Source organism: Paramisgurnus dabryanus, chromosome 17, assembly GCF_030506205.2.
Source record: "Paramisgurnus dabryanus chromosome 17, PD_genome_1.1, whole genome shotgun sequence".
Lineage (NCBI taxonomy): Eukaryota > Metazoa > Chordata > Actinopteri > Cypriniformes > Cobitidae > Paramisgurnus > Paramisgurnus dabryanus.
In genome coordinates this window covers 36,234,888-36,256,885 of record NC_133353.1, presented here as the reverse complement: position 1 = coordinate 36,256,885, position 21,998 = coordinate 36,234,888, and the positions used below count along the sequence as shown (strand labels likewise).

The 21,998-nt window shown below is 38.0% G+C and overlaps 1 protein-coding gene across 1 annotated transcript; it reads left to right on the top strand.

Moving 5' to 3' along the window:
• The first annotated feature begins 644 nt into the window (after positions 1–644).
• Positions 645–20,708, top strand: vps39 (VPS39 subunit of HOPS complex). Its single transcript, XM_065267294.2, has 24 exons — positions 645–1,235; positions 1,560–1,625; positions 1,702–1,766; positions 3,008–3,050; positions 3,153–3,247; positions 3,331–3,429; positions 4,756–4,848; positions 5,058–5,241; positions 6,139–6,259; positions 9,192–9,312; positions 9,485–9,614; positions 9,756–9,898; positions 9,969–10,109; positions 11,309–11,450; positions 11,607–11,693; positions 12,212–12,285; positions 12,368–12,584; positions 14,867–14,995; positions 15,082–15,184; positions 15,690–15,735; positions 15,834–15,983; positions 16,566–16,700; positions 18,802–18,893; positions 18,976–20,708. The coding sequence occupies exons 1-24, from the start codon at positions 1,163–1,165 to the stop codon at positions 19,052–19,054; spliced, it is 2,628 nt and encodes an 875-aa protein (XP_065123366.1). The 5' UTR covers positions 645–1,162; the 3' UTR covers positions 19,055–20,708.
• The last annotated feature ends 1,290 nt before the right edge of the window (positions 20,709–21,998 follow it).

The window sequence follows — 21,998 nt, the reverse complement described above, 5'->3', positions numbered from 1 at the left end:
TTTTACAACCCATACGTCAAAAAAAAAAAAAAAAAAAAAAAAATAAACTATAAGTATATTTTTGCAGTTAAAAATATATTTAATTTTAATCTTTTCAAACCTGTTATGATTACAGGTTTGTAACATACAAAGTTTTCAATGCAACGTGAATATAAATGCTTTCAAATATATTTATTTAAAAAATATATTGGTGAAAATATATTTTTTGTAAATACATTTCATTTTTTGTATATTATGAAATATATTTAAAATTATGTATAAAAAACATTTTTGCCGTATGGGATTTGCCCAGTGTAAATAATGCTATTCAAATTATAATATTATTTTATTTTAAAAAGAAGCGTTTCTTACGCACTCTCGCAGAAAATTATATAAAATATTAATTAAACCTAATAATAATAGAAAATGTCAATATAAAATACTGTAATTATTACCGCTTTGCATAATGAATAGGCTTGTTCGACTTCATGCGGCGCCGCAAGAACCGACAGCCGGATGACGTAAAAAAACCGCGAGAGCGAGACAAAATTAGACTCCGTATGATTTCTCTTATCGGTCTCGCGGTACTTTGACGTCATCCGGCTGTCGGTTCTTGCGGCGCCGCATAAAGTCGAACAAGCCTAATGTTTTTATGGGACTCGTGGGTCACGTGCTCGTCACGCAGAAGCAGCTCCAGGAAGCTCGCGCAGCACTCCGCTCACTGCTAGCTGTCAAACAAACTGTATCTTCTCACAAATCACTCCAGATTTATCCACAGATCAACGGTTTATCCTGAGCTACACACCATCATCGCTCAGAACTATGGGATGGGAGACACTTAACCAGTTTTTGTTAAATTTTGCTGGGCGAACATGAAGGCTAACTACTAGCCAGATGATCATATGACAACAGAAAAACAAAAGCGTTGTCGTGTTTTTCCTCACTTAAACTTGGATATTTGAAAGTCACGGAATACAGGAAGATGGAGAAAGACTTTTCTTGGACAATTCACGTCAGTCAGATGAGTTACTGTAAATGTTGTCTGAAAGCGGAACAGAAGAGATAGGACGGTTGTGATAAACTCTGACTGTTATTGTTTTGTCAGTTTATAGAGGTTTTGTGTAAGCAAACATAGCTTTGGTTGTTTGTCTTTGCGTGTTTTGTAATATATCACATCTCCAGTATGCATGACGCCTATGAGCCGGTTCCTATCCTGGAGAAATTACCTCTTCAGATCGACTGTTTGGCGGCCTGGGGTCAGTTTCTTCTCCATTACATGCACTCTGCTTTCCTTCACAATGATTGTGTTTCAAAACCCATCTAGACAACATTTATATGGCATAGAGTAGTTGATCTTTCGTTTGCTTAATCTCAAAACTGAATAATCTGAGAGAAATGCTTTTACTTTTGAGTGTTCAAATAAAGCTTTTCATGGCTATTTAAAGAGAATACAACTAAAGTGAAAGCATACTACTGTAGAGACAGTATGTAGTATTTCAGGTTGCTGTTTATTATCAGTTGCTTTAGATCAAAAGTGATATCATAAGATGTAATGTGTAATGCTCATGTTGTGCTTGCAGACGATTGGCTCCTTGTGGGCACCAAACCAGGTCACCTGCTCCTGTACAGGATCAAAAAAGATCCAGGTTTGTTGTTGTTTGTGTCAGCAGCTGTGCTTGTTTTTATCTTTGATCTTGGTTTAATTGATCACTTCTGTCACAGGTACGAACAGGTTTGAAGTTACATTGGAGAAATCCAATAAGAACTTCTCAAAGAAGATTCAGCAGGTATGAACTTATAGTCACCTGTTTCATTCATTTTCCAGAGGTGTTTGTTTTGTTGTAAAATTGTTAAAGGCCCGGTTTCCCAGACAAGGCTTAGGTCTTAGTTAAATTAAAGGGGACATTTCACAAGACTTTTTTAAGATGTAAAATAAATCTTTGGTGTCGCCAGAGTACATATGTGAAGTTTTAGCTCAAATTATCATATAGATAATTTATTATAACATGTTCAAATTGACACTTGGTATAGGTGTAAGCAAAAATATGCCGTTTTTTGTGTGTGTACTTTAAAATGCAAATGAGCTGATCTCTGCACTAAATGGCAGTGCTGTGGTTGGATAGTGCAAATGAAGGGGCGGTATTATTTTAATAAGATCCCCTTCTGACATCACAAAGGGAGCTTACAGAGAGTGGTTTACCAAAACTAAGTTACTGGGTTGATCTTTTTTCATATTTACTAGGTTGATACAAGCACTGGAGACCCAATTATAGCACTTAAACATGGAAAAAGTCAGATTTTCATGATATGTCCCATTTAATACTAGGACTAGGTTTAAAGAGCAAGTATTTTCATGAAATTTCATTTCCTTTGGTGTGTAGATGTGTATTAGTTCATGTTAACATTAACAATATGCAAAAGATACAAACCCCAAAGTAAACGATGCGCGATACATCGTTTCTAACTTAAATCTCTTTTCTTGGACTACAACCAACACAAGGATTGTAGGCAACAGTTTACTTCCTGGGATTGGTGATGTAGTAAAGACCGACATTATCACAATTATATATATACACAAATAAAGTTAATTCCTGTAAGCATTGCGAGCGAATCTTTCAAACATGGTAAGGAGCGTCACATTTCCGGCTGACGTCAGAAGTATTCAGGCCAATCACATCGAACAGATTAGCTGGCCAATCAGGGAGATTGAGCTTTTCAGGTCGATGAGTTATGTACAAAATCAGAGCGTTTGAGGAAGGCAGGGATATTTGGAGCTACAAAAATGTACGGTATTTGAAAAATAATGTGTTTTTTTTTAACCATAAACTACACAAACACATTGTATTATACCAAATACCCAAAATAATGTTTTTTAGCAACGAAATATGTGCTCTTTAAGTCTTCTCTGCAAAACTGGGCCTTGGTTTGTAGTTTGAAAACAGATGATCTGCGCCTTAAGTTTATGCCACCCATAATGTTAAAAGTACTTAAATTTGTGTCTCTCTGATAATTGTTTTTTTTCTCTCAGCTGTTTGTGGTGTCTCAGTACAAGATCTTGGTTAGTCTGTTAGGTAAGTATCTTAATCTAGAATGGTCACTCGGATTTAAATTGTCAGACGGTTCTCATGTTGACGCTGAAAGGAGTGTAGAGTCATTGTCTTCTTTCATTGCAGAAAATAACATCCACGTTCATGACCTGCTCACGTTCCAGCAGATCACTGTGCTGTCTAAAGCCAAAGGAGCGACGCTCTTCGCCTGTGACCTGCAGGTACACAACACACACAAAGACTTTAGCCCAAGTGTTTTTATGCATATGTGTGAATGTAAAACAACTGCTTTCTCTCTCTACAGCAGTCCAGCTCAGGTGAGGCCAAGCTGAGAATGTGTGTAGCAGTCAGGAAGAAAATTCAGCTGTATTACTGGAAAGACAGAGAATTTCTTGAACTACAGGTTGGTTTGGGTTTAGAAACACAGTGATGAATAATTGGACTCCGCAATAATGATGAAAGTTCATTTATTGAGTAATGTGCTGGAGGTTTTCACTTAAGATTGATGTAGTGAAAATTAAGATTTGAATAAATGAGTTTTCCATTGATGTATGGTTTGTTAGGATAGGACAATATTTGGCCAAGATGCAATTATTTGTAAATCTGGAAACTGAGGATGCAAAAAATCTAAATATTGAGAAAATCATTTTTAAAGTTGTCCAAATGAAGACCTTAGCAACACATATTACTAATGATAAATTTTTGATATATTTACTGTGGGAAATGTACAAAATATCTTCATGAAACATGATTTCTACTTAATATCGTAATGATTTTTGGCATAACTTTGCATGGGTCAATGTATTGTTGGCTATTGCTACAAATATACCTGTTTTTACCTGTATTTACCTGCAAAAATAAGAAATACACATAGTTTAGGGCTGCAACAACTAGTTAATAGTAGCTTAAAGTAGGCGGTGCCTGCCATCACCATCTTGGCCGTGAGTCACAGCGCATCACTCACGGATATCCGGAAAATAGGTTAAAAGGTGGGACATGGGTGAAGCTGAGGTGACTGGTTGCTGAAACCACGCCCACCTAGCTCGACTCCAGTGACCGCAGTGGCTGTTCAACAGTCACTCAAGTGGCCACACCCTTAATTATGCAGAACTTTAAGGCTTAACATAATTTAAATGGATGAGTTACAAAAAAATTCACTACTTGATGAAGTTTGCATTTGTTAAAAATGAGCAAATAAAAAAATTATACCCCGGCCTTAATGGGTAATCCCCGCTGCTCTGTACTGTGGCTGTATAAACAAGGAGCTGGCGGTGAACATCACAGACCAAACGATTAGAAATATCATTGACTTTGTAAGGAATAATTGACGACGGGCCATGAATTATAAGAAAATAACGCACACCCAAGGTGGTAATCGCGGAGTGCCGTTACACCGCGGGTGTGCATTATTTTCAAATAATTCAAAGGACCAGAGTCAATTATTCCGCTTTTACCACGGTTACTACAAACATTGCTCTGGTGCCTATTTTTAAAACATTTGACAAGTTAGGTGTGCGGTTATCAGAAATTAATGCATACCCACGGAACATTTCCCAGCCAATCAGAATACAGCATTCAACAGACCCGTGGTATAATATTGAATATTCAGTTAGTTGTTGCAGTCCTAATATTGTTAAACCCCAAAATATTGTTTATAAATATTGCTAATAATAAATAGATTGTAGCTATCAGTCACTGAAGCCTAAATTTACTTTGGTCACTACTCCAGGCTGACTTCGCTGCTCCAGATATTCCTAAATCCATGGCTTGGTGTGAAAACTCCATATGTGTGGGTTTCAAGCGAGACTACCAACTGATCCGGGTATGTAAACGTACAAACGTACAGGTATTGGTTTATTTCTGAATATATAATGTTTCAGATAAAAGTCTGTTGATTATGTCTCTTATAGGGGATGGTTAGACAGTTCTGGTCTTTTATTTTCACCTGTCAAGTGTAGCTGTTGAATGTTTCACATTATGAATGTTATCTCGAGTATTTTGGGTTAATCATTCATTGTTTGTCTGTGTCAGATGGATGGGCGTGGCTCAGTGAAGGAGCTCTTCCCCACAGGAAAACAGCTGGAACCATTGGTCGCTCCATTGGCTGATGGGAAGGTAGCCGTGGGTCAGGATGATCTTACAGTTGTCTTGAATGAAGACGGGGTCTGCACTCAGAAATGTGCTCTCAACTGGACAGACATTCCTGTTGCAATGGGTATGATGTCACGCTTAGGACATGTTTCTCATCTTTTAGTGCTACTTTTGTGTGTGTGTTTTTTTATTAATCTGATGTTGATATGAAAAAACCTTTTTAAATGTGACACACATGCATGTCTGTTGGCAGTGATGTAGCTTATGATGTCAGAGCAACACAATGCCAGTTGTCCGTAAATACTGTAGATGTTTTTAACACATGACTAGGACTGGGTGTTGTATCCTTAAATACTTGATATTTTGCAGATTTATGACATTAAATTAGGGACACACCAAACTGATGCCTACAAATTAGTGCAGACTGTGAGGTTGACGCACAGTGCCCATGTGATGGCTACGTCTGGGTCCAAAGTTGCCCTGACACACTAAATTGACAATGGCCAGATAGCACATCTGTACCCGCCGGTGGCAGTAGTTGGTGTTTATTATTCAAAACAGGAACCTGGATAGGCTAGTGAATGCTGGGATACAAAACATAAACCAAGCAGTGCTCGCTTACAAGTTTCACACAAAACAGATGGATTTGTGAAATATCCGTAATGCCTTACGATCTGTATCTTTATAGAATATTCACGTATTTGAATGAGAGATGGAAAAAATGAGATCAGGGTTCTGTGCGTTCCCTCTTGGCATCGTATTCTTGCTTTGTCACTTCCATTTTTCTTCTTGTGCGGTGGTTGGCTATGCCGAACAGCCAATCAGAATGATCCGACTTCCGACCTGGTAAACTGACAAAAGAATTATGTTGACTGACTTTTGCAGACACCCAAAAATTTAAGTCAGATTAAATTGACAACCATTGGCTTTGTGTGTACCCGGCTTTAGAGTTGTAAAGTGATGTTGTGTGTGTCCTGCATATCAGACGTCTCACAGGCGTCTTATCTCTGTGTTTCTATAGAGCACCAGCCGCCGTACATCATTGCTGTCCTGCCGCGGTACGTGGAGATCCGCACGCTGGAGCCCAGACTGTTGGTGCAGAGCGTTGAACTGCAGAGACCACGATTCATCACCTCGGCCGGGTGACTACTACACACATATACACACCTATACAAACATATACACTCATCTAAAGGATTATTAGAAACACCTGTTCAATTTCTCATAAATGCAATGGTGTAATGGTGTGGGGGATGTTTTCATGGCACACTTTAGGCCCCTTTGTGCCAATTGGGAATCATTTAAATGCCACGGCCTACCTGAGCATTGTTTCTGACCATGTCCATCCCTTTATGACCACCATGTACTCATCCTCTGATGGCTACTTCCAGCAGGATAATGCACCATGTCACAAAGCTTGAATCATTTCAAATTGGTTTCTTGAACATGACAATGAGTTCACTGAACTAAAATGGCCCCACAGTCACCAGATCTCAACCCAATATAGTATGTTTGGGATGTGGTGGAACGGGAGCTTCGTGCCCTGGATGTGTATTACACAAATCTCCATCAACTGCAAGATGCTATCCTATTAATATGGGCCAACATTTCTAAAGAAGGCTTTCAGCACCTTGTTGAATCAATGCCATGTAGAATTAAGGCAGTTCTGAAGGCGAAAGGGGTCAAACACAGTATTAGTATGGTGTTCCTAATAATCCTTTAGGTGAGTGCTCACACATTCAGATGGCTTTACTGCAAGAGTCCAGTTGTTTTTGTCTAAAGATCTCTTTGTACAACCTGTAGAGAAGCTTCCACTTTTGTCCTGTCTACTGTATTTAAATTGAATACTGTGGCCAACCACTTATCTTACTTCCCCATACTAATGTCTGTGAAGTGAGTTTCACATGATCAGATGTTGCTCATGTTTTCTACCCTCGGCTCTTTCATGCATATTCTGCATGTTTTAAATGTTTGAGAAATTTTGAATTCAAAAAGCCTGTCAAAAAAGTATTCAAAAGGCCTCTGTGTATCTATCTCTTTCTCATAAAGTTGTGTTACTGAAGTTAGGTGCATTTAATCTCTCAGTTCTTAAAGGAGTCATATGATGCAATTTCATGTTTTCCTTTATCTTTGTAGTGTTAAAAGCTGTAGATCCATAAAGTCACAAAGATAAGTCTCAAAACCAAAGAGAGATTTTTTTCTAAAAGTGAAAGAATAAGAAGAAAAGTTCCTCTCCTTCCTAAAAGTGCCCAACATATCTACATCACTGTGTTGGAAGATTTGCATAACACCACCCAAATGTATACACAAGAAAGCATAACTTTTATTTTGTTGTTGTTGGTATTTGGGCTGTGATAGTCATTGGGATGTTTTTGAACTAATGTTTAATGGCCATTGGGCTGGTTTTGTTATGCGAACCTGGCAACCTCAACAGGACAATGACAGAAGCAAAAGCGTAAACGACGAAATGTTTCATTCCGTCCTTTAATAAAAGTTATTTTGTATTTGGTTAATTGTTGTTGGGTTTTCATAAAAATTGTATGAACCACAGACTAATGCATGGGGAAATCAAGGTTTTTATTACTGTAATATCGCATATATATATCAATTTCATATCACAATGGCTTATTTATCAAGTTCTAAAGTTAAAGATTAATATGAATCCTTAAAGATTCGACTCAATTCGTTTTGTTTGTTTATGTTTTGACATTTAAAGATGTTTTACTATTTAAAAGCTACAAAAACTTTTTTATTTAGGGCTTAAAATATCAAAATGATATTAGTTTTTTGTCTTTAGCCTTTTTTATTATTCAATGCTTTGAACAAGAAATACAAAACGGCATTAATAACCAGTAGAATTACAGGAGAAGACTGGGATTACACTCAATTTACATTCATAATCTGTACATATCAAGTAAAAAATGAAATAAGGAAAAAGAAATAACATAAAATTATAATACATCAAATGTAGACAGTGTAGTAGGGGGTTTTCACATTCTTAATAAAAATCCTGTAATAAGGTACATAAGAATCTTGCTTTGGGACTTTTCATTTTAAAGTCTCCAAAAAGAGTATATGAGTAAAACTCTAGCTTTTGCACGTTTAAAAGTACACTTCTACATGTGAATACCCTAATTTAGTGCCTTATGTAGCTATAATACAGTAAGTGAAAAATGTAATTTTGTAAAAATTATGTTTTTATCTTATTAGTCGATTAATTGAAAAATAATCGCCCGATTAATCGACTGTGAAAATAAATGTTAGTCGCTGCCCTAATTCAGCCAATTACAACGCACTGGATAGCTGGCCAATCAGAGCACAGTGCGCTTTTCAGAACGATGAGCTTTGTAGAAATTGACGCGTTTCAGAAAAGGTGGGACATATAGGAGTAACAATAATGCACGGTATATGGATAATAATTTGTTTTGAACCTTAAAACCTTGTAAACACATTGAATTACACCAAATACACAATAATGTTGTTTTTAGCAACATCATATGACCGCTTTAAAGGTGAATTGTGTAGACTCTGCTCCACCAAACAGAATTGCCGTGGACTCTTTCATCTATCATAGATCAGTAAAACAGATAAGCCTGGACCAAACTCATGACATTAGTTGAGGCTTAAATCTGACCTATAAACTAGTTATGTACCTAATCTACAGAGAATAAGTTACTTGTATGAAAACATGCTTTTTACTATTTCTTCATCCCAGAACAATGTGTTACACCTCCCAGAAAATCAGAATACTGTAGCTGGCATGTGCTTTTTATTTGCTTGTGTAAAAACAGTCAGCTGTGCAGTTAGTTGCGGTTTTAAAACATTTTGTTTGTATAATTAACTTTTGGCAGACACGTTTTCTGACGCAGACATTGAGCTATGCAGATGAAGTGCAGATTTTTTAGCATCAAGAAAACACAGTGGCATCTTATTTTTTATTGTCAGTACATCCCATTTGTAGTCAATGTGCAGTGGGACAGCAGATCTGCCGTGCATTGATTGATTGATTTACTGACTGAATTTTATTGATCTCTGAAGCACAAGCTGACTCCATCTTTCTCTCCTCTGTCACAGATCAAATATTGTGTACGTCGCCAGCAATCATTTTGTTTGGCGTCTGGTGCCGGTCTCCATAGCCAGCCAGATACGACAGCTGCTACAAGACAAACAGTTTGAGTTGGCGCTTCAGCTGGCGGTGAGAAATTCACACTGTGCATGTAGTGTTTAACGGTGATATTAAGTGTAAAACATTTGAACCTTTCATTGTCTTTTCTGTCTGTTCATGCAAGTATTGCGCATTGAATGCATGAATTAGATGCGGTGCAGCGCTGTTTACTAACTCTCAGTTTCTTTCTGCACATTCTCAGAAAATGAAAGATGATTCGGATGCAGACAAGAGACAACAGATTCATCACATTCAGAACCTGTTTGCCTTTAACCTGTTTTGTCAGAAGCGCTTTGATGACTCCATGCAGGTGTTTGCTAAGTTAGGCACAGGTGAGCTCTTTCAACAGAATTATACTGAATAATGTTTAATATTGTGCCAGGTTTCCAGACCTATTGTACCATCTGTTTCACAAATGCATTGGACCAGGTTACTTATAGATTATAGGTTAACACTGTTGTTGTCTCTTCTAGATCCGACTCATGTTATTGGACTATATCCAGACCTTCTTCCCTCTGACTATCGTAAACAGCTGCACTACCCAAATCCTCTGCCCACACTATCTGGAGCTGAACTGGAGAAAGCTCACCTGGCCCTCATAGACTACCTGACACAGGTGACCAAAGTCATAGCGCCAAGAGAGGTCACTGTGTATTCACGTGTTAACTCTGTTTGTGTTTGTGTAGAAACGCAGTCATCTAGTAAAGCAATTAAACGACTCCGATCCCTCCACCACGTCTCCTCTCATGGAGGGAACTCCGACCATCAAGAGCCGCAAGAAGCTCCTTCAGATCATCGACACAACCCTGCTCAAGTGTTACCTTCAAGTATGGCCTTCAATTCAGCATCCAATCATAGACGACTAAATAGTTTTTTTATAAATGATGTAAAAAGCAAAGAGAGCAGCTTCAGTATAGAGGTCTTCTCGGGTCCAAAGAAATGTACCCAACCCGAAATGGCATGAATCACTTTTACCCGAACTTGACGTGCATACATTATTATTTTTTTTTAAAGACCCGGCCTGATACAAACTCCAAAAAATTTGACCCGAGTCTGACCCAAACCACTGGCAATGTTTTTGAACCCCTGACTGGACGCGAATGTAAACGACACCAAGGTAACCGCTAAAATGTCCATTCAAAATTGATGGACAGCTCTGACTCAACGAAAATGAACCTACCACCAGCCACACAATGTCACAAGCGCTCTTGACAAACAGAGGGGGGTTGGAAAAAGGACTTGATACACAAACACGAGATAGTTTGGGTCGTCTCGGGTCTGTTTGGCAAAAACACACTTATTATAAATAACCTAAGACCCTATGCTGCTATTATTTTACCCAACCCGTGTCCAAGGCACACGTCAAACTTTAATACCCGAGCTCGTTCCGGTCTCGGGTCGGACCTCGAGACTTCGTATCTAAGTAGACCCGTGAAGACCTCTACTTCAGTCCATTACATGACAAATTTTTGTGGGAAAAAAACAAAATAATACAATGAATACACAAATATTGGTGTACTTTTAGTACTAAATAAAATATAATTTCCCTTGACCACCTCGTCCCCTGCACAACGATTAGTGTCTGTAACTCGTTGTTTATATAATTTTATATAATTTTAGCATCATAGTAAAGTCATCAAAATGGAAAAAAAGAAATGTATCTTTGGGAGTTTCAATCCATTCTGGGCTCTTATTGGCTGCTTTTTCGTCATTATTTGCTATTCAATTTTAAAAATATTTTTAAAATTTTTTTTTAGTTTTGTAGAGGAAGATGTAAATGTGTTAGCACCGCTATATTTTCTCACAATTCTAATTTCAAACATGTAAACATACACCATCAGATCATAGTTTTTTTTAACTCTTTCCCAGCCAGCGTTTAAAAAAGTTGCCAGCCAATGTCACCATTTTTCATGATTTTCACAAAAGATGAATGCCTTCCAGAAAAATGTCCTAAATCTTTAACCAGTAGTGTACTTGAACACATTGTGTGTGTGTTACAGCTTTCTTTTTGTTATTTTATCTGCAGACCAATGTGGCCTTGGTGTCGCCTCTCCTGCGACTGGAGAACAACCACTGTCACATAGAGGAGAGCGAGTATGTGCTGAAGAAAGCCCACAAATACAGCGAGCTCATTATCCTCTATGAGAAGAAAGGTCTTCATCAGAAGGGTGAGTGTTTCTGTCTGTGTTAACCTGTGGATCAGAGTTCAGATGAGCTCTTCTGATGATAAACATGAACACTGATGACATCCTATTGGTGAACGCCATTAAATACTATTATATTCCCAAAATAACATTTCTGTTAATTGGCAATTGTTAATCCAGCGCTGCAGGTTTTGTTGGATCAATCCACTAAAGCCAATTCTCCACTGAAGGGTCATGAGAGGACCGTACAGTATCTTCAGAGGCTCGGTGAGGTCATCACACAACATTGATATGTATACATAGATACACCATTAGCCCGCTTCATGTATGTAGATGGATCCGCCTTATTGAAACAACCAATTGCAGACGTCACTTACAGTTTTCTAGGATACCACCACATCTTCTGTTTCTTAAACACTGCAGAGATTTAAATTAATTCATATATTTATATTCCCCAAAAACAATGAGCTAACATTTCACAGGTGAGGGTTTGTGTCGTTTTTGAATAAGTATTAACTTAATATTAGGTTTTTAACTATAATAACTTTTAATGTCGTGTTAGCAAACACTTTTGTCCTGGTATTGTATTGTGTTTAACAATTTAAATGTATTACAATGTTTGATCAAACATGTGTATAACTACGATTATACGGTGTATAAGTCGAGTGTTTATGGACCGTCATGGCAGGGTTGCCAGATTTGAGTAAAGTAATCCGTGTCACCAGTTTTAAAGTGATCACCGCAGACATCTGTCTCTTCACACATCTGTTCCTTCTTCAATATAGGGGCTGAAAACCTAGGCATCATATTTGAGTTTTCACCCTGGGTTCTGAAGATATGTCCAGAGGACGGCCTGAAGGTGAGACGTCGTACGTGCTGTCATTGTGTTATTGTGAGCTCTGTGGTTTTGTTGGTGTAGTTAAGATGTAGCGTGTTTTCAGATCTTCACAGAGGACCTGAACGAGGTGGAGACTTTACCCAGAGATCATGTGCTGAACTTCCTAAAGGAGGGTTTTAAAGAGTTGGCCATCCCTTACCTGGAGCACATCATATATGTGTGGGAGGAGACGCGGCCCGAGTTTCACAACGTTCTCATTCAGCTTTATCTGGAGAAAGTACAGGGCCTTATGAAAGAGTACCTGAACGCACTGCCTGAAGGTGAGAAGAGGATTTTTAACAGGATACCAATAGGTGACGACAAATTACTGTCTGATTGTTTTTTATGTGTCACTGAACTTACTTAAAATAAGTGACAAGCACGTTCTTATGGACGTACTTTGTTATTCTGTGCCGTGATGAAGACTGAAATATTATGACAGTGCCTGTAACGATTTTATACGCTGCTGTTGTGTTATTTGAGCTGTTTCTGGATGAAGGCTGACTGCTGACATCGAGTCGAGTTGACATAATTCAGGGAAAACTTCCTCATGTCAATTTTAAAACTAATTTGTGCTTATGGTGCGTGACAAAAACACACTTGCACTACAGATACTGCTCTACAGATGCGATTAAAGTTTTTACATACAGCAATAAAATGGCGTACGCCATCTGTTTTAATACAATTTAACTTGCTGCATAATGAGCTTAATCACATTATTTTTATTGAAGTATTGCATTAACATGAGGTAAAGTATAATTGCAATATTGCCAAAATCCCATTATAATCGCATTATGAGGGTGCATGTAAACGTGGTCATTGATAAAGAGTTTAAAGGATTACTCCACTTTCATAAAAAATCCCAATAAATTACTCACCACCATGTCATCCAAGTTATTTATGTCTTTCTTAGTTCAGTTGAAAAGAAATATATATATATATTTTTTGAGGAAAACATTGCAGGATTTAATAGACTTTATTGGACCTCAACCGTTCACAATTTTAATGCAGTTTAACTCTTTCACCGCCAGCGTTTTTAAAAAAAGTTGCCAGCCAGCGCCAGCGTTTTTCATGATTTTCACCAAAGTTTAATGCCTTCCAGAAAATGTTCTTCTTTAAATAAATAAACATACAATATACCAAATGAAAGAACAGACCCTCTGCTTTCAAACAAAAAAACCTGTTTCATCCTACCTTTAGTGGTTCTTTTGCAATCAGCTTTTGAATATGGGTAGGTTTTTGCAAAAACACCATATTTTGAGCAAAAAGCAAAAATAATTCCATATTTGTGACGGACTTTTCATAGAGATCCCATTCAGAGCGATTTTTAAAATAGACACGGACATGCAGCAGCTTGCCATAGGGCAATACTTCCGGTTTTAAAAAGTTGTGGAACCACCTGGTGGATAATAGCGGTATTGCGGAAAGACGGAAAATCTCGTCATTGGCGGGGAAGCGTTTTCTCTTAATTGACGAGATATCTTGTCAATGGCGGGGAAAGAGTTAAAATTGCAGTTTCAACGCAGCTTTAAACGATCTCAACCACTCCCAATGGTCTTATCTAGCGAAACGATAGTCATAACAATAACTATTGTGCACTTTAGTTATGCATTTTTAAACCACAACTTCTCGTCTTGCACTAGTTGTGTGACGTGCCAGCATGACCTTATGTATTACGTAATCACGTGGAAAGGTCACACGTTACATATGTGAAACACACACTTGCAGCCCTTTCAGCGTGATTATGTAATGCTGGTGCGTCACATGGCTAGTGCAAGATCAGAAGTTGTGGTTTAAAAGTACTTATTTTTTTCTGATGATATTTTTGCTAGATAAGACTCTATTTTTTTTGTGATTGTTGCGGGCAAAATCCTTGATCTTGCAGCACGTTTTCTTAAAAAATATAGAAAGGGAACTTGCCAAAATTGAAGGAAGTTGCAATTTTTTTTTGCAGCTTTTGATTGATGTTCACGTCACGTAATTATGTCACTTCCTAACATTCCCATGACAACAGGGGACATGGCTGCGCATGTGTGAAGTAAATGCAACATTTTTCAACTTTCTGCTAAGATATATATATAACCTTTTGCTACGAAAATGCGGGGATTAAGCCCTGCATATTTTGCAAGCAGAAATCTATGCGGCGAAAGTGCAGCGTATTTAAAAAATGATTGCAGATTTTGGCTGATTATGCATTGAATCATGCGATTCACCTTCTTCTATTAATGTAAAGCTGCTTTCAAACAATTACCAATTATGAATAAAATTGAATTGAATTATTGTGATTTTTTATGGAAGTGGAGAAATCCTTAATGATTAAATATCAACTGAAGCCATAATCTGAATGCAATAATTATAGTATCTGTATGAGCATTAAGTTCCTTCATTGTTTTGGATGTGTTTGTCCTGTTCTTCTAGCAGCTGTTTGGATCTGCAGTTTTTCTTTAATCTCTCTGTTCCTCATCTAATGCTGCTTTTCTGTTTCATCTCCAGCCACACTGCGCTGTTTCTAATGTCTCTTAATCTCTTAATTCTGCTTTATTGTCTCGTTCGTCGTGTCCAGGAGTCCCAGCTGTATCTGCAGGAAAGGAGGAGGGAGAGCTCGGAGAGTTTCGAAACAAACTTCTGTCATTTCTGGAAATTTCCACTAACTATGAGCCAGAGAGACTCATCAGTGATTTCCCGTTTGATGGTGAGTTCATCGGTCGAAGACAAAGGACAAAGTGTTTGAAACTAAAACTGAGCTGAAATGAAATGAAGTGTCTGTGTGTATCTCAGGTCTGCTGGAGGAGAGAGCTTTGCTTCTGGGTCGTATGGGCAAACACGAGCAGGCCCTCTTTATTTATGTTCACATACTGAAAGACACACACATGGCTGAAGAGTGAGTATTAATCTGCACTCAGTCACAAAGATAAAAGCAGTCAGATGAAAAGCCAATGTTCTAATTTTGACTTTTTCTCTGTTTAAGTGCTATAATTGGGTCCCCAGTGCTTCTATTAACCTAGAAAATGTGAATAAGATCAACCAAGTAACTTAGTTTTGGTAAACCATTCTCTGCAAGCATGTGAAAAAATAGCTAATTGAAATTGGGCTCCCCTTGTGATGTCATAAAGGGATCTTATAAAACCAATACCACCCCTTAATCTGCACTATCCAACCACAGCACTGACATTTAGTGCAGAGCACAATTGAGTTTAAATTTTCACAAACCACCATCATGGCGATCAGTATTTGCATTTTATCAGCTCATTTGCATTTTAGAGGAAACAGTCACAACTGATGAAAATGTGAATGATTGGAAATGTAATATCATACATAGCTCCAGTTTATTTTATAACACTTACCGCTGTATAATAAGCAGTGATTATAAATAATATATTTATCAGGTACTGCCACAGTCATTATCAGCCTGACTCCAACAGCCATAAAGATGTGAGTACTGTTGAAGAACGTCCACCTTCATCATTAAATGTAAGTGTAGATGCAAACGTGCAGATCTCCTGACAGGTGTTTTTGTTTGTGGTCTGCAGGTATATCTGTCTCTGCTGCGCATGTATCTGTCTCCTCCAGACGTACACTTTCTGGGCCCGATCAAGATGGAGTTGTGTGAACCGCAGGCCAATCTTCAGGCTGCCCTCAATGTCCTTCAGCTTCATCACAGCAAACTCAACACCACCAAAGTGAGCAGCTCTTCACATCTATAACAAACACTAACACAGATCTCAAACAAATAACATTCAACAAATACATTGTCAGAATGCCAGCACAAGCATCGCTAGTAGCGATCAGCGTTAGAGACTTTATGTTGACATTCACACGGCAGCACAATTCAGTTGTCACTTCGGTTATGAAGTCTTGAACACGGTTACACACAGTTTTGCTATAAACCAGAGTGACTCCCTTTTATTTTAAGAGTGAGTTGAGTGAAGCTGTCAGTCTGTTTAACAGCTGCTCTCTTCTTCATTTGTCATGTGTCTGTTATCACAAGGCTTCAAATCCACTGCAGCACGTCCCGTCTGTTTTTGTGGTCTGGGTGCGACCCAAGTGCTCAATGCTCTGTTATAAATTAAAGCGAGCATTCAAGTCTGCTGCGAGTTACTTGAGATTTGACAGATGAACTCTGCCTCCAGTGGAATCAATTGTTCAATTATGTCTGGTCAAATAAGATTGTCCGGTCGAATGAAAGTTTCTGTCTTTAACTTAATGTCACTGTGGTTACAGGCAGTATTTAGGCTTTTCTTTTTCTCTCTTACTTTCATCAGGCCATAAACCTGCTGCCGGCCAACACGCAGATTGGAGAGATCAAGGTGTTTCTGGAGAGCGTTTTAGAGGAGAAGGCTGAACGTAAACGCTTTTATCAGGTCATGAAGAGTCTTTTACAGGCCGAGTTCCTGCGGGTATGATATACTGTTAATTAAATAATAATAATACTAGCATACACAAAAGTCAATGTACTGTATACTGCTTATTTAAAGTCAATAGATAACATTCTGGCTACCTTCATAGTTACATTTTGAGTCATGGACACTTTGGTGATGTTTACATGCACAAAATGTTGTCAATTTAATCTGATTGCAGGTTATGACAGTACAGGTTAAATGTACATGTGCAATCTGATTAAAATGTTGGTTTACATGTACATTCTGTATAATCTGAAACAAACGTCTGCACAATGGTTGCCAGATTCGCGTATCAACACCAGCCCAATGGACATTCAAAATCAGCCTAAAAGCATCTCAATGACTATTCACAGCCCAAATACCTCTAACTAATAAACAAAATCCTTTCATCTTTAACCTGGAAAAAAATCAACAAAGTATCCCAAATCTGAACTTCACCAAAAAGCAGAGGACTTGGCAACGCATCGCACAGCATCTCTCGTCAAGTTCATGCTTTATCTCTGGATAAATGTACAAAGTCAAAGCAGAGTTGGAGAAAGTTCTTAAGAAGTTTTCAGATATAGGCAATAAAAACATGACGGTATTTTATTGCTTTATGAAAAGTATATATGCTTGACCCCATTACCTTAACTCTTTTCCCGCCCTTGATTAGTTAACTCGTCAGTTAAGACAAAACACTTTCCTGCCAATTACAAGTTTTTGCTGCAATCTGTATTTCCACTATTATCCACTCTTATTCAACGTATAAAACCTGGAAGCAACTCCTGAGGTCAAACAGTTTAAACTCAGTGTGTGTTTTGATCATTGCTCTAAATCTGATCTTTATCAAATGAAGACAGGATGAACTTTTTCTCTGAAAGCAGAGGGTCTGATCTTTCATTTGATATATTGTATGTTTATATATTTAAAGAAGAACATTTTCTGAAACGCATAAAACTTTTCTGAAAATCATAAAAAATGCTGCACACTTTTCTCCTGATGATCAGATCACAGATCGGACTACACCACCCCTTTCAATGGCTATGTTTACATGCACAAAATTTTGTTAATCCGACTGAATTTAATACGATTGAAGGTTACAACGATACAGTTTACATTCACCCTAAACACTGCAACCTGATTAAATGTTAGTTTACATGTACAATTTATATATTAAGAACTGAACGTCTGCGCAGGTGCACAGCCAGGGTTACCAGATTTGCGTGTTAAAACCATCTCAATGGACATTCAAAATTTGCCCAAAAGGATCCCATTGACTATTCAAAGCCCAAATACCAATAACTAAGCAATGAAATCATTTGATCTTTAACCCACACGGTTTAAACAGTAGCCCAAATCTAAACTCGGGAAAAAAAGCAGAGGACTTGGCAACGCTACGCTGTGGACAGCATCTCTCATCGAGTTCGCACTTTATCTCTGAATAAAAGTCAAAGCGATGTAGAAAGTTGTTTTTAGAAGTTTTCAGGTATATGTAATGAAAATACACTTTTCAAAAAGCACAACGCTATTTTATTACTTTAAGAAGCCTAATGTTTTAAAAGTACACATAAACGCGGCAGAATTTAGTACAGCGCGTGACCCCATTAATGTTACCTTAATAATGTGCGTGATGCTTTACCTTGTTGTTGCGTATTTCATGTGACGATGTGATATAAGCGGTAAATATAACACGTGAACTTGGAGCACAAATATTCTGCGCATGTGCACAATGTCTTTTTGCATTCGATTTAGAAAATACTACGATTCACGCGTTTACATGCATACTTTTCTCCTGCAGATCGAATCACACACACCACCCCCTTCAATACGAACCAAGTTTGCATTGGATCGACCTCAGTCGTATTGATTAAGGTGTTTACATGAAGACTTTTCAATCCGATTGAGCCATTAATCCGATTACAAGCAAATTATTTGGTTTATTTGTATATGTAAACATACATTTTAAAAAGATACTAACGGTACCATATAAAAAAGTACACCCTTAAAAGTACCTTAAAGTGTACATTTTAAAAAGCACCGTCCCAGTGATTTTTATCTTTATTTCTGACACAAGAGTAAGATCAGAAGCAATGCATGATGTAAGTTTTTCTGTATGCAGGTGCAGGAGGAGCGAATCTTTCACCAGCAGGTAAAGTGTGTCATCACAGATGAGAAGATCTGTCGAGTATGTAAGAAGAAAATCGGTAACAGGTGATTATTAATGAAATGTAACTCCTCGTATTTCTATGACATTTGAAAGAAAGGTTTTTTCAGAGTTGTGCGTCTTCTCCAGTGCCTTTGCCAGGTATCCCAATGGTGTGGTGGTTCACTACTTCTGCTGTAAAGACCGCAACACGTGTCCCAGCGAGTAGTTCAGACACACACGTGAAGGGTCAGCATGAAGATACCAAACTGAAGCTCTGCAGACGGAAATGCCAGTCTGGATGCTCTCTCTCTCTCTCTTTCTCTCTCTCTCTTTAATGGAAAGACAAAGGCATCATTCTCATAAGAAAATGAATCCGCTCCTCCATAGGAAACTCTGCCCACTGAGACTAAATTCAGATTTACTGCACAAAACAAAAGCTTATCTTCTCTTCTGTACTCACAAAGAATCTTTTCATCCAACGTGACGCTGTGTCAGATGCCCGGAGTAAAGGCTTGTGTTCGTATGCCCTCTCACATGACTGTTATTTTAAGCTGGGCTTGTAGGTGCTGCTGTAACTTTCAGATGAAATCAGACACGAGATTAAACTCTAATGTGGGGCAGCACAGAGCGTGACCGACCGTCTGATGGAGGAATAAAAGCTTTTCATTCTAGCGCGGTACATTAAAGTGTTTACAGCCGGAACTGGAAGTTTAGTATTTTAAAGCAATACCAGACATGTTGGTTGGTATTGTTTGCCAGTGCTTTGATTTTGTATTATTTTGGAGAGCTGTGAATGCTCGCCGTAGCATGCCACCTTTTTTTTTGGCTTTAATTTATTATGACCACGCTGTCTAAACACGTGCTTGGGGTCAGGAATGTATCACCTATGTGTGCGATCAGTATTTCACAGGCTTACTAAGTGTCCTCTCCTATTAACACTCGACTGTAAATCAACTGTTTGTACAGCTGATGGTCACTTCTAATAAACATGCATCTTCTCTAATGCACCGCCTCAAATCTCATTTATTTAAACAGAACTCATTTCTGTCTCTATCAAAATAACTGTGTAACTAATGCTTTGGGTTAGTGATTTAAACAAACCCAAACCATAATTAGAGTTATATAAAAGCACAAATCATGTCTTATTGTGAAGATGTGCGCTATCACTTATATACAAACTGTTTGATGATAAAACATTCTTATTGAATTGCATTAAAGGAGGGACTAGGGTTGCCAAGTCTGCGGTTTATCATGTCAGCGGGTTGAAGCGGCCCCAATAATGGGATATTTGTCCCCAGGATGGAATGCACATTTTAAGAGATTAACCCTCTTAACAAAAACACAGATTTACCCCAGAATTCCCCAGTATTTTACTGACCCAATCGTGTTTCAAAGGGGGCGGAAAGTTTCTTTTAACTACATTTAAATTTGTAGGATTTTTTTCAAATTCCCGTAAATTCCCATAAATCCCCATTAATTCTTATATTTTCCATTAATTCTCATATATTCCTGTAAATTCCCATGAAAAGTTAACAGCCTTGAATATTCCCATAATTTTGCATCCCTAGTTTCCCCCTCAAAAATCTATTGGGCTAGTTTTAAGGTAGCAATTGGGCAGGTTTTACTCCGAAAACCTGGCAACCCTGTGAGTGATGCAAGTTTTTCTTCTCTTTTGAGACGGTGAGCAAGCAAACTCTTGTAGCCGGATAGCAGCATGCTATAAAAATCCTATTAACCAGCAGTCTTTATGCTCTATTAATTGCAATGGGACCGAATAAAAACCACCTAGGTAGCCTTAGAAACCACACGTTAATCCACTTAAACGTGAAGGACACCATAGAAACCACACAACATCTGGCAACAACACCCTAACATCGGCTGTGAGTTCTGCACAGACTTTTCAACTATAAAAGTTAGTTTGGTTTACTTTCTCTAGCTGTCTGTTTATTCTTTCTGAGATTTTGTCCTTGTTTTATTTTAAGCTTTCTCTTCAGTGCATCTCCCTGAAGGAGTTTTACATTCACATGAAGGTGAAATCAGATGAGAATATAAGTCATATGCTTATTTCAAAGTTTGAAAGTCGAGGACAAGCCAAGAAAACAGCACACTGATCCAAAAAACCAATTCTTCAAGCTGCAGAGAGAGCACACAGTTACACACATCATCACAAAAACATTGAGAATCGTTAAAAACGAAATGTTTATTGTGTTTGGCCGTTGTCTCTCTGAATAATGTTATCGGTGTTGAGCAATGACTGAACAGTCAACCAGATAAAAATGAAAGTTAGCAGACACTTTTTGGCCGAGCTAAGCAACTTTGCTCTCCTCTTCTGGATGCTTGGAGGTTAAGAACAGTATTTTATGTATTCTAGACAATAAATATCTTGTAGACAGGATATTGATGATAGCGAGCTGTGCGAAGGTAGAGCAGGTGCACGGGGGTTGCCACACCTCTCAAATCTATTACATCGTGGTTTAATATATCTGGCATGTGTTGCACACTTCTTGACAAAAATATTGACATAAAATCATTGCTTGTCTTCTTTGGCATGATTTGAGAGATCATTTCTAAGGGGCAGTTTCCTGGACAGGGATTAGACTAGTCCTAGAACTAGACTAAAATAAATGTAAGAGTTGTCCAAACTAAAAACAACTTGCACAGACATATCTTAAAATACATCAGTACCCTTTGTTTTACCTCAAAATGCACACAAGTAATGTTTTTAGTAATGTAAGTTTGTTCAAACTAGTTATATTTCCTAATTAAACTATGGTCTAGTCCTAGCTTAAACTAATCCCTGTCCGGGAAACCACCCCTATATGTAGCACAAACAATCACGAAAAAAGAAACAGATTTTGACAGAGAAATGTAAGTATGCTTGTACCAGATGAAGAGACATCAAGATCTCTGTGTACAGATTTTGGCATTAGGATCAGAGGTTCATATGGTTCATTATCAAGGCTGTTCCAGGATCAGATGGGTTGTGTTTGTCCCTGTAGTTCCTGAGAAGGGGTGTAAACTTAATTTTAACATTCCTGACTAGTGAGTAGTTGCTATATAAATTATAAAAATGAGTTTGAAATAATTTAAAGGGCACTTATGCAAAATCCTTTACAAGGTGTTTGGACAAAATGTGTGTTGGCAGTGTGTGAACACAACCACCCACTCCC

Bases quoted from the DNA above. Each gene is read 5' to 3' on its own strand.
- vps39 (XM_065267294.2), top strand. From the start codon at position 1,163: ATGCATGACGCCTATGAGCCGGTTCCTATCCTGGAGAAATTACCTCTT. The intron at 3,430-4,755 runs GTTGGTTTGGGT...TCACTACTCCAG, and splicing joins GAGAATTTCTTGAACTACAG to GCTGACTTCGCTGCTCCAGA. The intron at 18,894-18,975 runs GTGATTATTAAT...CGTCTTCTCCAG, and splicing joins AAGAAGAAAATCGGTAACAG to TGCCTTTGCCAGGTATCCCA.